Genomic DNA, 13,353 nt, shown 5'->3' on the forward strand with positions numbered 1-13,353 from the left:
TATTATTTCCGATTAATTCATTTTATTCATTCTAATATTCAAATTTATAATTTTATTCCATCTTCAAGCAAATATAAACTAATAAGAATGCAACTTAACCATAAAGTAATGATTATATACAATTATTCATTATTAATATATTCTTGTAATAAAATGTAGACGGCAAAGTTTTGGCGACATTGTTGTTTTGTTCAATCTTCGTTTACTTACGCTTAGGACTGGGCTATAAATCGATGTATCGAGACATATCGATTTAACGCATATATCGGCAAGACGATACAGCGACTTTCATTCAAGGCGATGCATCAGAAATCTGATTTAAGCCGTCGAGTAAACACAACGAGCGCAAAACGATATAGCGATACAAGACACGCAAGGTTATAAGATAACGATATAGCGATATAAGACTCTTCTCTTACGTTCCGATGTCGACTCGCGCTGTGGAAGACGATGTTCGTTTCGTTGTGTTGAAATGGCCTTGATTGGTGAGCTGTAGAATCAGAATCAGAGTTTTGAGAGCACATATCGTTATATCGCATGTTCCTTTTCGCACCTCTTAGCTTTTTTTTTTCTTTGTCGCGACTTTTCTTGTAGATTATTTTCAGTGGGACTAACTTCGTGATCGCCGATGTTACCTTGTACTGAAGGCAATCTATTATTGACAAGAATATATAAAGAAGAGTTTCTTCATTAACTAGATAAGTTTTTTTTTAAAAAAAACTTCTTTTTATTTTTAAATGTGAAAATTATCGACAATCTAATTTAGGCGCCCATAAAGAATTGAATTTGTTAGGTTATTTTTTTACTTTCTTTTAATTTATTAAGAACTTTTTGCATGAAACTTCTAATAATTTAATGAGTTTTTATTACTGATTTTAATTTTATAAATCTTGTTGTTTTTATTTTTAGAAATAAAGTTAAAACAAAATTTATTTTTGTCATTTGGATTTGGAGATAAGTCAATCAACTTTGTTTATACAAAAAAATTTGAAAGGTTTGGGTATTTTATTCATTTTTTTTAAATCGTTTAGCACTTCGTTTTATTAGAGAGTATAATAATTTTTTTTTAAAAATATTCTTTTCATATTATTTGTTAATTAGCTAAATATATTATCGAATATCACAATTTTTTTATTTTTAAGAAATTAAATCTTACTTTGTTTTTCGTTCATAATTTGATCACTATTTAATTTAATTTAATTATTTATCTGAAATGATAAGGTCCCGCAGTGGACTAATCGTTAAGACACGGTTCCCTGCAGATCACCGAAGTCAAGCATCACTGGCTGCGGTCAGTGTGCAGGTGAGAGTGACAACTTGGATCAGTCTGCGTAGGGACCGAGGGTGTGCGGTATTGGTCCTCGTTAAACTGTTCTACCATAAAGTGCTCGACTTCGCGTGCAGGTCGTCGAGCTACCGAAGCGGGCGTGCCATCCCATCTGCAGAGGATCAAAATTGTGATGGCATGTCTTCGGATCATCCTCAGGGATGTTTCCCAGACCGTTGCCAATAGCCCATTGCGCAGCTCTAGTGTGACGTAAATGAACTATAATAGAACTATAATAACTGAAATGATAATAATAAAAAATAGTGTTTTAAAAGCGTTTTTTTTTTAAAATTTATTTAGCACTTTGTTTTAAACGTACAAATAATTTTTAACGTTTCATTTAGAAATTGAACATTACGATCGAACTTAATAAATATGTAATTATTTATGCATAATAGTACAAGAAAATATTAATTTGTAAAAAACGCTTTAAAAAAAGTTTTTAACTTTTTGTTTTTCGCGTATTATGAATTTCTAAACAAACATTTCAATAAATATTTTAAGTAAGATTTGTACATTGTAGTCAATTTATTCAATATCTTTCTTAAGCAAACATATATATCTTCAAATTTATAAATTGATTTAAATCAATCTGAGTATGAAGTTTTGATAGAAATCTGCAGCCTTACAAGTAAATGAAATTAAAAAATACTATATCGCGATACATCGCTATATCGCGATGCAAAACTGACGATGCATCACGATATATAATTTCTAATATCGCCCAGTCCTACTTACGTTATATATTTACGGGTAAGTGATTGAAGTAATAAATGAATGACTTAAATCGATTCTTACTGTAGTTGAAATATATAACTTTTGTTCTCCATTACTTACCCTAAGGAAGAATAAGTAATGGAAGTAATAAATGAATGACTTAAATCGATTCTTACTGTAGTTGAAATATATAACTTTTGTTCTCCATTACTTACCCTAAGGAAGAATAAGTAATGGAAGTAATAAATGAATGACTTAAATCGATTCTTACTGTAATTGAAATATATAACTTTTGTTCTCCATTACTTACCCTAAGGAAGAATAAGTAATGGAGGTAATAAGTGAATTACTTAAATCGATTCTTAGTGAAGTTGAACTATATAACTGTTGTTCTCCATTACTTACCCTAAGGAAGGGAATCCTGAGATTTGATATTTTAGCACCATCGGTGATTCTCATTCTTAATTGTTCCATTATGTAGTCATCCATTTTTTCCATTCTCGCTGCAACTGTTGGCTCAGCTATGTTCAAATAATTAAGAGAAATATTAACTTTACCATTAAAAAAATGGACTAATTTACTTATGAACCAGGGTCAATAAATTATGAATTAATTATGATAAGTTATGCATAAAAAACTATGAGTTTAAACTATGAGTTTAATCGAAATTATGGGTAATAAATTACCATTTTATTCTAAATTACTTATGATCAATTATGAAATTATTGCAAACATTGTCTTATGAATTATCGTTCAATAAAGTCTAACGAACATTATATGTTATAAATTTCGGAGAAATATGATTTATAAGTAAAATTATGAGTTTATTCTAAATTATGTCTAATAAATTATGAATTTATTCTAAATGAAGTATAATAAATTAAGAAATAATCTAAAGAATATTATTAATTATGTTTGAAGAATTAGAAAATTATTATATATTATGTCTGACAAACTATGTATTTATTTTAGATCATGTTCCTGATCTATGAATTTAATTTAAATTATGTCTAAACAATTATGAATTTACTATTAGTAAACAAATACAATCTAACAAATTATAAATTTATTTTAAATTATATGTATCACATAAATTTAATATTTCATATCATATATATATATATATATATATATATATATATATATATATATATATATATATATATATATTTAAACTCACCCATCAAAACCAGGATGAAGTAGGATTTATCATTCAAAGATGGGAAACATCTGCCCAATCGGAATGAAGCATACATGTCTGGGTAGATGACGTCATCAAAACCAAAGATGTTGTATTGTAAGTTGATCGCTACCTGCAATTAATAAAATTATTACAGCTTTTTTGTAATTTTCAAACTTCATTTATTATAATTAATATTTCCTCAACTTTTTCAAATGATGAAAAGAAATATATATTTTTTTCCATTAGAAAGCGATAAAAAAATCCGTTTTTTCCTTCCATTTCGAACTCCATGTAATAAAATTTATTTTAAAGTTCTGCTGATGAAAATCTTAAATTATCCTTCGTAAGCTCCTTCCAAAATACAAAAAATCATTAATCATTATTTTTAATGTGTAAACACCTTTTATGTATGATATATATATATATATATATATATATATATATATATATATATATATATATATATATATATATATATATATATATATATATATATATATATATATATATATATATAGCATAATAAATAAAATTAAATAAAATAAAAAAAACACGATGAAAATTAAGAAAAACAATATTGTATTGATATATTTTGCTTTGGCTATATTGATGCAATCTTAGAAAGCACTCTTTTACGGATATAATCGTGTGAGCTGATGAAAAGATTATATCTTTTATTTTCCGGATTTTTTAAAATTTATTCTCATTTTTCCCGGTTTTTTGTAGATGTTTCCAAAACAAAACTCCCTAATTCTGTTTCCACTGTCTACTTGATTGAGTAGGTTCTGAAACAAGCCATATTAATTCTATTTACTCTGTCGAATTCATTGAGTTGGTTCCAAATTTCTGAAAACCGATTAAGTTGATTTTTAAAGGAAACGCCTGAATCAAAGAAACAACAATAGAGTATACAAAGAGTATAAACAATAGAGTATTTCAAAGCACGCTTTGTAATACTCTGTTGTTTATTCCATGCGTATATCAATGACTAACTTACATTTGTGGGTGTATCGTAACCCTTGACAGCATAGAACACTGGAATTCGATTTTCAGTATTGCCCACAACAGCTACTTCTAGAAATTCCTGAAAGAAAAGCCAATCTTTTAACGGTCGCAGGTTTGTAAAAACTGATTAATTAATGAATATTTAAAATAAAATAAATGTTTAATGCTGAAAAGCATTTCGCATTTAAGAAAAACAAAATGTGATACTATTATTGATCAAATATTATGTATTATGAAAAATAAAATACACAGTAACAAAATAAAATAAAATATGCTTACCTGAGTATAATAGACAGTAATAACTAACTTCGTCAGTGTTTTCTTCATGAATACAACATCGAATTTAACAGATTCGAATACATCCACCCACATACCTCTCCAGGGTTTCTGAAATACGAAAAAAAAAATAGAATATCAATAATAATTTTGATTATTATTACATCAAGGTGTTTCGTATTGACCGCATTTTATATGATTTTCTTCGAATCCTAATCAAAAAATTTGGGGAAAGAAATCTTTGCTATTGGGGACCATAATTCGCGAGTGAAAAGTATCACATTCATATATGGCAGTACTTTTACTTTCGTTACTTGTACCGCCGGTACAAGTAAAAAGTACGTACTTTTACTTGTACTTCGTTACTTTTTAAACTTAGTACTTTTACTTGTACTTTCGTTACTTCTTTAGGGAAAAAGTACAAGTATTTGTAACGGAAATGTCGAATGAAATCGTTACTTTTTTCTAAAACTCGGAAATCTTTCTGAAAAAAGAATTAAAAAAAAAAATGCTTATGTTTTTTTAATTTATAAAATTAATGTGCAATATATATGCATTCACAGCTAACTTCGTGTGTTTAAATACCTTGACCTCCCGTGGAGCGCTTATTCAGCGCGGTTAAGCACGTTCTGAGAAATTCTCGCAGCAGACTCAGTGACACCACTTTCGAAATGCAATTATTTTGCAAAGTGAATAAAAATATTAATTAGCAAGTTATTTTCATTCATTTTCGAGTTTTATGCATTTATTTAATAAATTTTAAATAAAAAATTTTGGATTTTGTTATTATGTTTTTCAATTTTCTTTTTGAACTCACTAATAATACATTTTTGTCTTAATACATTTTTTACTAAATACATTTTTACCTAGTACATTTTTTACTAAAATTATGTTTATGCCTGACCTTGTCAAACAACGTCCAGTCAAATTTCTAAGTTTAGATCTCTAAGTCTAATGTTTGGAAAATGATTTTCTCGCATGACTTCAACATTAGCCATTGTCACAAATAAAACTGTTGACTGTTCTGTTTCAACTTATACTGCACATTCAATTATTTTTTACCAGCTCGAAGATTACAAAGCTATCTGAAACCCCGTGCTTGCTTTGTTTATGTTTGTGCTTTTAAATTTGCGCGTTTCTATAGAGTAAAACAATTTTAAATCAATGGTAATTTAAATAAATAAAAATAATAAACTAAAAATTAAAATCAATAGATAAAAAAAATTTTCCGTGCAAATCCATAAAAAGTTTGATATTAAAATTATATTTGATTTTAAAATTATATTATACGATTATATTATAATATTCTTCCAAATTTAAAAATAAATTAATGTCCATAACTTTCAAAATTAAAAATAATTAAATAAATAACAATAATTTTGCAAAAACATTAAAGAACATTATTCAATAAAATTTAGGTTACTTTGAATTTTCAATTTCCTAGAAATGTACTTTGAAATCGTTACTTTTTTTATTTAGTACTTGTACTTTTACTTGTACTTTTTACTCGTTACTTTTTAAAATAAGAACTTTTTACTTTTCACTCGTTACTTTTTTTGAAATTACTTGTACTTTTACTCGTTACTTTTCAAAAGTAACGTTGCCATATATGATCACATTCTAACGTCTAAGCAAAAGATATTGAGGCGAATGAGAACTGTAATTAAAATTTTTAAAAGCCAATTAACTTTAGGATTAAACTGAGGCAATCTAACTTTGCAAATAAACTGGTTTTTGTTAGGTTTTACTCCTTGCTTGACTCTGATCAATCTCAACATCGATTGGTCAAAATCCGATGACGTGCGTGATTTTGTTCTTTTAAGTATCATTTTGCAGTTCTTAAAATTCATATTTCTAAATCGAAAATCTGGCAATTTTCAAAATTAACTGGCAGAAAAGAAAATAATTAAACATTTCTCACGTTCCCTCGGCATTGTATACTATATCAAACGGCAATAAACGGCGATAATATTTTCTCACCTTGTGTATAAAGTCAAATGAAAACTGTCTTGTACAAAATATTTAAACATTTCTCAAATTGCCTAGGCGTTGCATACAACGCTAAATGAAAATTTGACAAAATAAGAAACAAGTAAACACTTTTGATATTGCCTAGGAATTGCATATACAATATCAAATGACAAACCGGTAAAGTAGGAAATTATTAAACTTTTCTCCATTGTCTAAGCTTTGTATGCAGTGCAATATGACAAACCATCTAGTTCGAAATGAAAATTTTTCACATTGCTTAGACGTTGCATATTTAGTGAAAATCCAGCACAGTAAAAAGTGATTACACATTTGCGGCATTTCGCCTAGGAATTGCATACAATATCAAATGCGAAACTGGTAAAGTATTAAACTTTTCCCCATTGCCTGAACATTGCATAGATTGGCAAATGAAAAACCATCTATATGAAAATATTAAAAATATTTCACATTGACTAGGTATTGCATACAAAAATGACAAACTAAAATTTTAAATGACAAACCTGCACAAAACGAAATAAGTAAACATTTTTGACATTGCCTAGGAATTGCATATACAATATCAAATGACAAACCTGTAAAGTAACAAATGATCAAACTTTTCTTACGTTGTTCAGGCATTGCATACAACGCTAAATGACAAACCGGCAAAAAACGAAATAAGAAATCATTTTTGACGTTGCCTACGAAGTGCATACAATATATAGTGTCAAACCTATGAAGCAGGAAATGATTAAATTTTTCTTTCTTCCCAAGGCATGCCAAATAATAAACCGGTGAAGTGCGAATTATGATTATTTCATACTTTAATTTAGTATGATTATGATTTATTAGTATCAGTTGAAGTAATTTCATGGGAAGCAAATAGGTTCATACTTAATTGTGTGTGTTTTTTTAAAGAACAGAACATGCATTTATAGAAATTATTTTTAACAATCGGAAATATAAACCGGCATCGGTAATCTCTACGTTGATGTTTTTTAAGATAAATGATTATATGAAATTAGGTAATTTTGAAATTATAAAATAAATCACAACAATTACATATATATTAAAAAATAATAGTAGAATGGACATGGCGTGCATTTTTATTTAAAAAAAATCGCATTTGGATGGCGATTGGAAGAAAATTTTTTGATCGCCACTTTGTATATTTAGTCGCCCTTTGGGTGATTATTAATTTTGCCTCATATTAAGAAGGGTTAAGAGAATATATAGAGGGGCCGTTACGTAGCACTTTCTATTGAACTCAAAAGAGACATGCGTACTTTTCCTAAGAAGTAAAAGCTTCCGTCCAAATCTAGAACTTCATCTGGATCTTTAAGATGTCCAATCATTTTGCCATCATAACCTTCGAAGAAAGCATACCTCAAGGGGTTTATGGAACATGTACGTCTGTCTACTATACTGTATGTCACACCTGAAATTAGACAAACACAAGAAATGGAATATAATATACTTGAGCGTATTCTCAGTGCGAGTATAGAAATCATGGAGAAAAAGTTAATTTAAAATAGTAAAAGTTAAGCATTCTCTGCAACAGCCCGTTGTGTGCCAGGTGAGTATGATATTGTTCATCACACACTTTCTCTCTCTTTACTTATATTATTTATTATCTATTACTAATTTTAGCTCTTTCATTTCTTTAATTTTAATTTAATTTCTATTTAACACTTTCAGCACCGTGTATATATATATATATATATATATATATATATATATATATATATATATATATATATATATATATATATATATATATATATATATATATGGGATTAAACAGAATAATGGGAACGTTCTATAATAGCACATTTTTTTATCTCTCTTAAAAAATATTCAGAGTTTAGGTTATGGGATTTTTCATACTTATCAACGAAGTTTAAGGGACCGATAGCAAATTATAAATGGAAAATAGTGTTTTTGAACACCCTATGCCAAAAAATATTTAAAAAAAATTTGTTACTTATAACTATTATTTTGGTTACTATATGAAATAATTTCACAAAATTTCATAACCCTAATTTAAATATTTATGGAAACATGGTCATTTTTATTAAAAAAAAACTAATATTTTGGTTTTATGTTTTTTTTTGCAGTAATTTTAAAAATATTTCATAAAATGAAGCAAAATTTTTTGGAAAAATTTGAGATTAATCTGATTAAGTCAATAAAATCAGATTTAATCCAGGTTGGAATCTTCTTTAATACGTTCTTTATATGCAGCATATCATATGCCTTTTATAGATTAGTCACTTATTTCCTAGATTGTTTTTAAATGCACAGTCGCCATCAATATTCATGTTGGTCATTTATTCAAGAAAAAAAACTCAAGCAGCTTTTATGAAGTTAATTGCTGGTTAAAATACTTGGCGACGCTGATAGAATTATTTTCTACTTTTGAGAGCAGTTGAGAAAAGTAGTTTTTGACGTATTTATTTTTCTTAACTAGTCTGTAATTTCATCATTGATAACGAAAGTAAAATTAATTTCCTTACCTGTATTAAAATCATAAAATTCAGACACTGAACGCATTCTTGTGTATTTATCAAGTCTTGCCAGCTTTGCTCTTGTATCGTACCAAACCTAGAAAAGTAAGAAACGAGATTAAATTAAGTTGAAACATATCTTTTCGGTATACCAATGTATGATAAGACGCTTCATTTATAATGACAGGATGATGTGAAGACAAAAGTATAAAAAGATACAGAAATGATGATACGCTGTATAATGATGTATTGTAATTATTGTATAATAAAAAGAATATGGTATAACAGAACGCTTAAAAAGTGATGCAGTCATCCGTTAAAAAACTATCAATTATACTTTTTAACAGCATTAAATTTTTATGTCATAAATATAATGACTTACAGTTCAATTTCAAATGTCCCTTCTTGTCCCTAAAATATCCATTCTTTACTGGCAGTAAGGTTGCAAATGTGCACCATTTATCCTTCAATTCCAAGCTGTCTCTTTATAAGAGTGGATTGTTGCTTACTTTCTTTTGCAGGTTTAGAAAGGTGTAATCATAATTCCATCACCAATGTTTTTTCAGGTAAAGGCCACTGCCCGTATGCTCTTGCCGGTATTCCTCACACGGATTTTTTTTTTAAGATTAAAATACATTTCCCGGTGCTTCCTACACTAACATTTATTTATAATTTAGAAGAAGTGAAATTCGTAGTCACCCCAGCTCAAAAAATATTATCCCACCTGCTGAAGAAAAATTAATAAATTTATTAATATAAAATAAAATTTAATGCAAAGTGTGACAAACTCGAACTGTGTAAATGCTTTAAGAAAGGTAATATTTTGTTTTCTATTTCTCCTAATTCTAAAATCGAAAATCAATTCCGTTTTCTGTTTCTTTTTCAAGAAAAGTGTAGACATTAATATCTTACCTATCTCCCCCTATAAAAGATATGGAGCAGTCCACTCTCCGTAGAGATGCAGTTTGGAATTGAAGAACAAGCGATGCATGCTTGTTGTTTTTGTAATCTTGCGTCTCGGTTAAAATAAACTTATAATGTAATTACAAAGCATGATGTGTTTTTTCAGAGAAACTACGTTTTTGTGTCTGATTTCGTAACTTTAATTTCGCATATTTGAGGTCACCTTCTCAGATCATTAAAAATGAGTCCTAGAACGTGAAGAATTGATTATTAGATCAAAAGTTATTCAGGGTGGTCCGATCAATTTTTTAATTTGTGCACTGTACATATTCTTGTAGCCAATTAGATTTCATTGTTATTATTGTTATTATGATCATTGTTATTAGATTTGGTTCAATTTATAATATTTAGTTTATTCCCTTTAAATTTTTTATATTTTCGCAATTCAAAATGCTGTTTCTAAAAAGGCGTGGAGTACGTTAATTTTGGGATAAAACTTGGCTGAATAAAAGCTTAACTTTACCCTATAGTCATGAATAAAAGCCTTCAGATATACCACCAATGCATCTAACTTCAACCCAAAGTTAATTTCCCAAGTCGAGATCCACTCCTGTTAGCATACTTGTTACTATTGTTTCTTATTGCAAAAATTATTAAATGGAGGACCACACGTTGAATAAAATATGAATGAATAGTACATATCTTTCAGTATCTTGTGAAATGGAGTACAATTTCAGAAAGAGAGTTAAATTTTTTTTTATCCAAATGATAAAAATAATAAAAATAATGATAAAAATATTCTTTTACCATAAATAACATGAAAGATTTTATTAACATACTTACATAATCTTTAGTAACAAATTATGTTTTGTTATAGTCAGTTTTGTGTAAATTCGGGAAAAAAAGGACTTCGTAAATCCAATCGGAAAAAAAAGGACTCCATAAATCCAATTTTAAACTCTTGAATTATATATCATTTTCTGAAGACTCAATCAATACTCGTTTAATTATTGATACCATGTATGATATAAATGATAATTGAAAATTTGACGCGTATTAATATAATATAAAAGACCAATATATTGGGTTGCCAACTATGTTCCCGTCCTTTTTTTTATTTATAATTTTTAAAAAAATGTTTTTTTTTTTCATTTTTTAATTAGTTCCTGTGTTGTTTGCTTGAACTTTTGACTAAAGTTGGTTAAATAGTTCTTCGTCATTCTCAACTGGGCGACTGGAAAGATGTGCGCCTTTGAGACAAACGTTTCCATTTTTAAATTAAACGCACCGAAGCGATTCTTTCAACGATGGCGTATTCTCCATACGCAGCACAAATGCCACAAGCAGCTTCTGTATCCTTAGAATATCGAATAAAAGCAAAGAGAAAGAGAAGTGTCGTAAATGTTCATTTTTTTCAACTTGGCATTCTATTTTATTGACTTGAAAATTAAATCGAACAAAAAAACAAAACTTAGATTCTGGTTGAACGGAAATTACTCTTTCGAATAATCTTAATTGATTCTTTGCCAAAAACATTTGATGACACATATTTCAGGCCTGAAAATTAACTCGAACAAAACTAAGACGTTTATTTTGGTTTAACAAAAGTTCTTCTTTTCGATGATCTAAACTGATTCGATGCCAAAAAATATTTAATGACACATTTTTTAGGTCTGAAAATTAACTAACTCAAACAAAACCAAAATGAGGGTTTTGGTTGAACATAAGTTCCTGTTTCGAAAGATCTAAACTGATTCTCTGCCACAAATATTTAATGACACATATTTTAGGCCTGAAAATTAATTTTAACAAAAGCAATGTGTAAATTCTGCTTGAATAAAAGTTCTTCATTCGAATAATCTAAACTGATTCTATGCCAAAAATATTTAACGACACGCGGAATGTTAAAATTCAAAAAAGCGGGAGCTTAGTTGCGAACCAAACATAATAAGAAGCGTAAAAATTACACAATGTATTATACAATAGCCATACATATAATAAGACTCGTAAAGATGATGCAGTGTTTGATGTTTGACACAGTGACAGTGACCCAATAGTAAGGACAGTGCGTGATGTAGACAAGAAACCTAGAATCTATGTATTTACCTGCTGGTATTCGATATCAGTGATTTCTTCTTTTGATGACTGAATAAGATCAACTACCTCTGCTGAATATCGGAAAATATCTGGCATGGTTGGCATTTTTCTTGTCTCTTTCTTTAATCGACAACCAATTCCTTGAGGTGGCTACGTAAAAACAAAAAACACGAATGTGAGACTGTTCAAAAAAATTTGATGATATTTAATATTAATATTTCAAATAGTGTCTTAGGTTATAGCTTTCTTGTATTTTATTGCATGTAAAATTCTTGTATTTTAATATTTCTTTATTAATCAGATTTCGGAATTCTGTAATATTTGCTTATTAATTAGATTTAGGTAGAATTTTTTTAAAATAAAATATAATTGAAAATTTCGAGGTATACATGCTCCACAAGGTGTTACAAAAGAGTTGTGTAGCATTTGCTACATATAACGCAGCTTTGTATTTCATAATATCTTCTTTGTATATCATCTGCTATATCTCCTAGTTAGTAATGTTTTCTCCTCCATCAATTAGGCGAGATTAGAGGTTTCATAACCATCGTTTTGAGTTCACGACTACCAATGTTCAATTCCGTAGCCTCGTAATTTTGAACTCTATCCAGAAGACAAGGGAACTTCTGGATTAAAGCTTAAGAGAAATTTCCCTAGATGGAACTAACCCTCATTTGAATTTTCATGGCCCTCTACAGAATTGTCAGTTTCACCTGATATTTTATATTCATTATAGGCCATTCTAGGATAAATATTAAAAATATCTAGGCATGTGCGTTACATTGAGAGGAAGACCACGAGAACCTCCTACGGTTAGCCTGAAGGTGAGGGAACTCTAACCCATCATCATTCTATCACTGAGGATATTTTACGTCAGCACTAAAGTCGGTGCGAGCCAGTTGCGAAATTTGTATCAACCAGCCATCACTGGGATTCGAACACGGGTCACCTCATTAAGAAGCTAGTGCTCTATCCTCATAACCTCCAAAACTCGAGGTTAGAAGTTAAAAAGTATGGTTGAAAGTTTGAAGATAAATGTATGTTACACAACATGGTTGGCTTGTCAAGTAAGTCGCCATATTATTAAATAACAATAAAACTGCCACTTCTGAACTTATTTGATAGAAATTTTCGACAATAAACATTAGAAAACGTAAGATGAAAATAATTTACAGATTCAATTTCTCAATATCAGTTAGTTCCTAACAGAAAATCACCCTTTAATTCTCATGATGACATTTTAAACTTCGAGTTGCTGCTCAATTCTTAATCCTATAAAGTAGACTTTTTGTTGTTGTTTTCTCTAAGTTTGTAACTGCTGCGCTGCACTGTATCACCCTGCATATTTGTAACGTGGTAACTCAAAT

At 28.8% G+C, this 13,353-nt stretch overlaps 1 protein-coding gene across 2 annotated transcripts in view; it reads right to left on the reverse strand.

Annotated features, from left to right (window-relative positions):
- The window catches only part of LOC107451555 (uncharacterized), a 52,331-nt gene that overhangs the window by 18,845 nt on the left and 20,133 nt on the right, over window positions 1-13,353 (reverse strand). For both annotated transcript variants that reach the window (XM_087152364.1, XM_087152365.1), the window contains exons 8-14: window positions 11,996-12,136; window positions 8,996-9,083; window positions 7,766-7,917; window positions 4,512-4,619; window positions 4,225-4,311; window positions 3,225-3,357; window positions 2,450-2,565 (exon numbers count right to left, since the gene is read on the reverse strand). In XM_087152364.1, coding sequence (XP_087008490.1) covers window positions 2,450-2,565; window positions 3,225-3,357; window positions 4,225-4,311; window positions 4,512-4,619; window positions 7,766-7,917; window positions 8,996-9,083; window positions 11,996-12,136 — 825 coding nt within the window. The remainder of the gene's footprint in view (window positions 1-2,449; window positions 2,566-3,224; window positions 3,358-4,224; window positions 4,312-4,511; window positions 4,620-7,765; window positions 7,918-8,995; window positions 9,084-11,995; window positions 12,137-13,353) is intronic.

This window comes from Parasteatoda tepidariorum, chromosome 9 (genome assembly GCF_982258835.1).
Source record: "Parasteatoda tepidariorum strain Cologne lab strain chromosome 9, Ptep-v5.0, whole genome shotgun sequence".
NCBI classification, from domain to species: domain Eukaryota; kingdom Metazoa; phylum Arthropoda; class Arachnida; order Araneae; family Theridiidae; genus Parasteatoda; species Parasteatoda tepidariorum.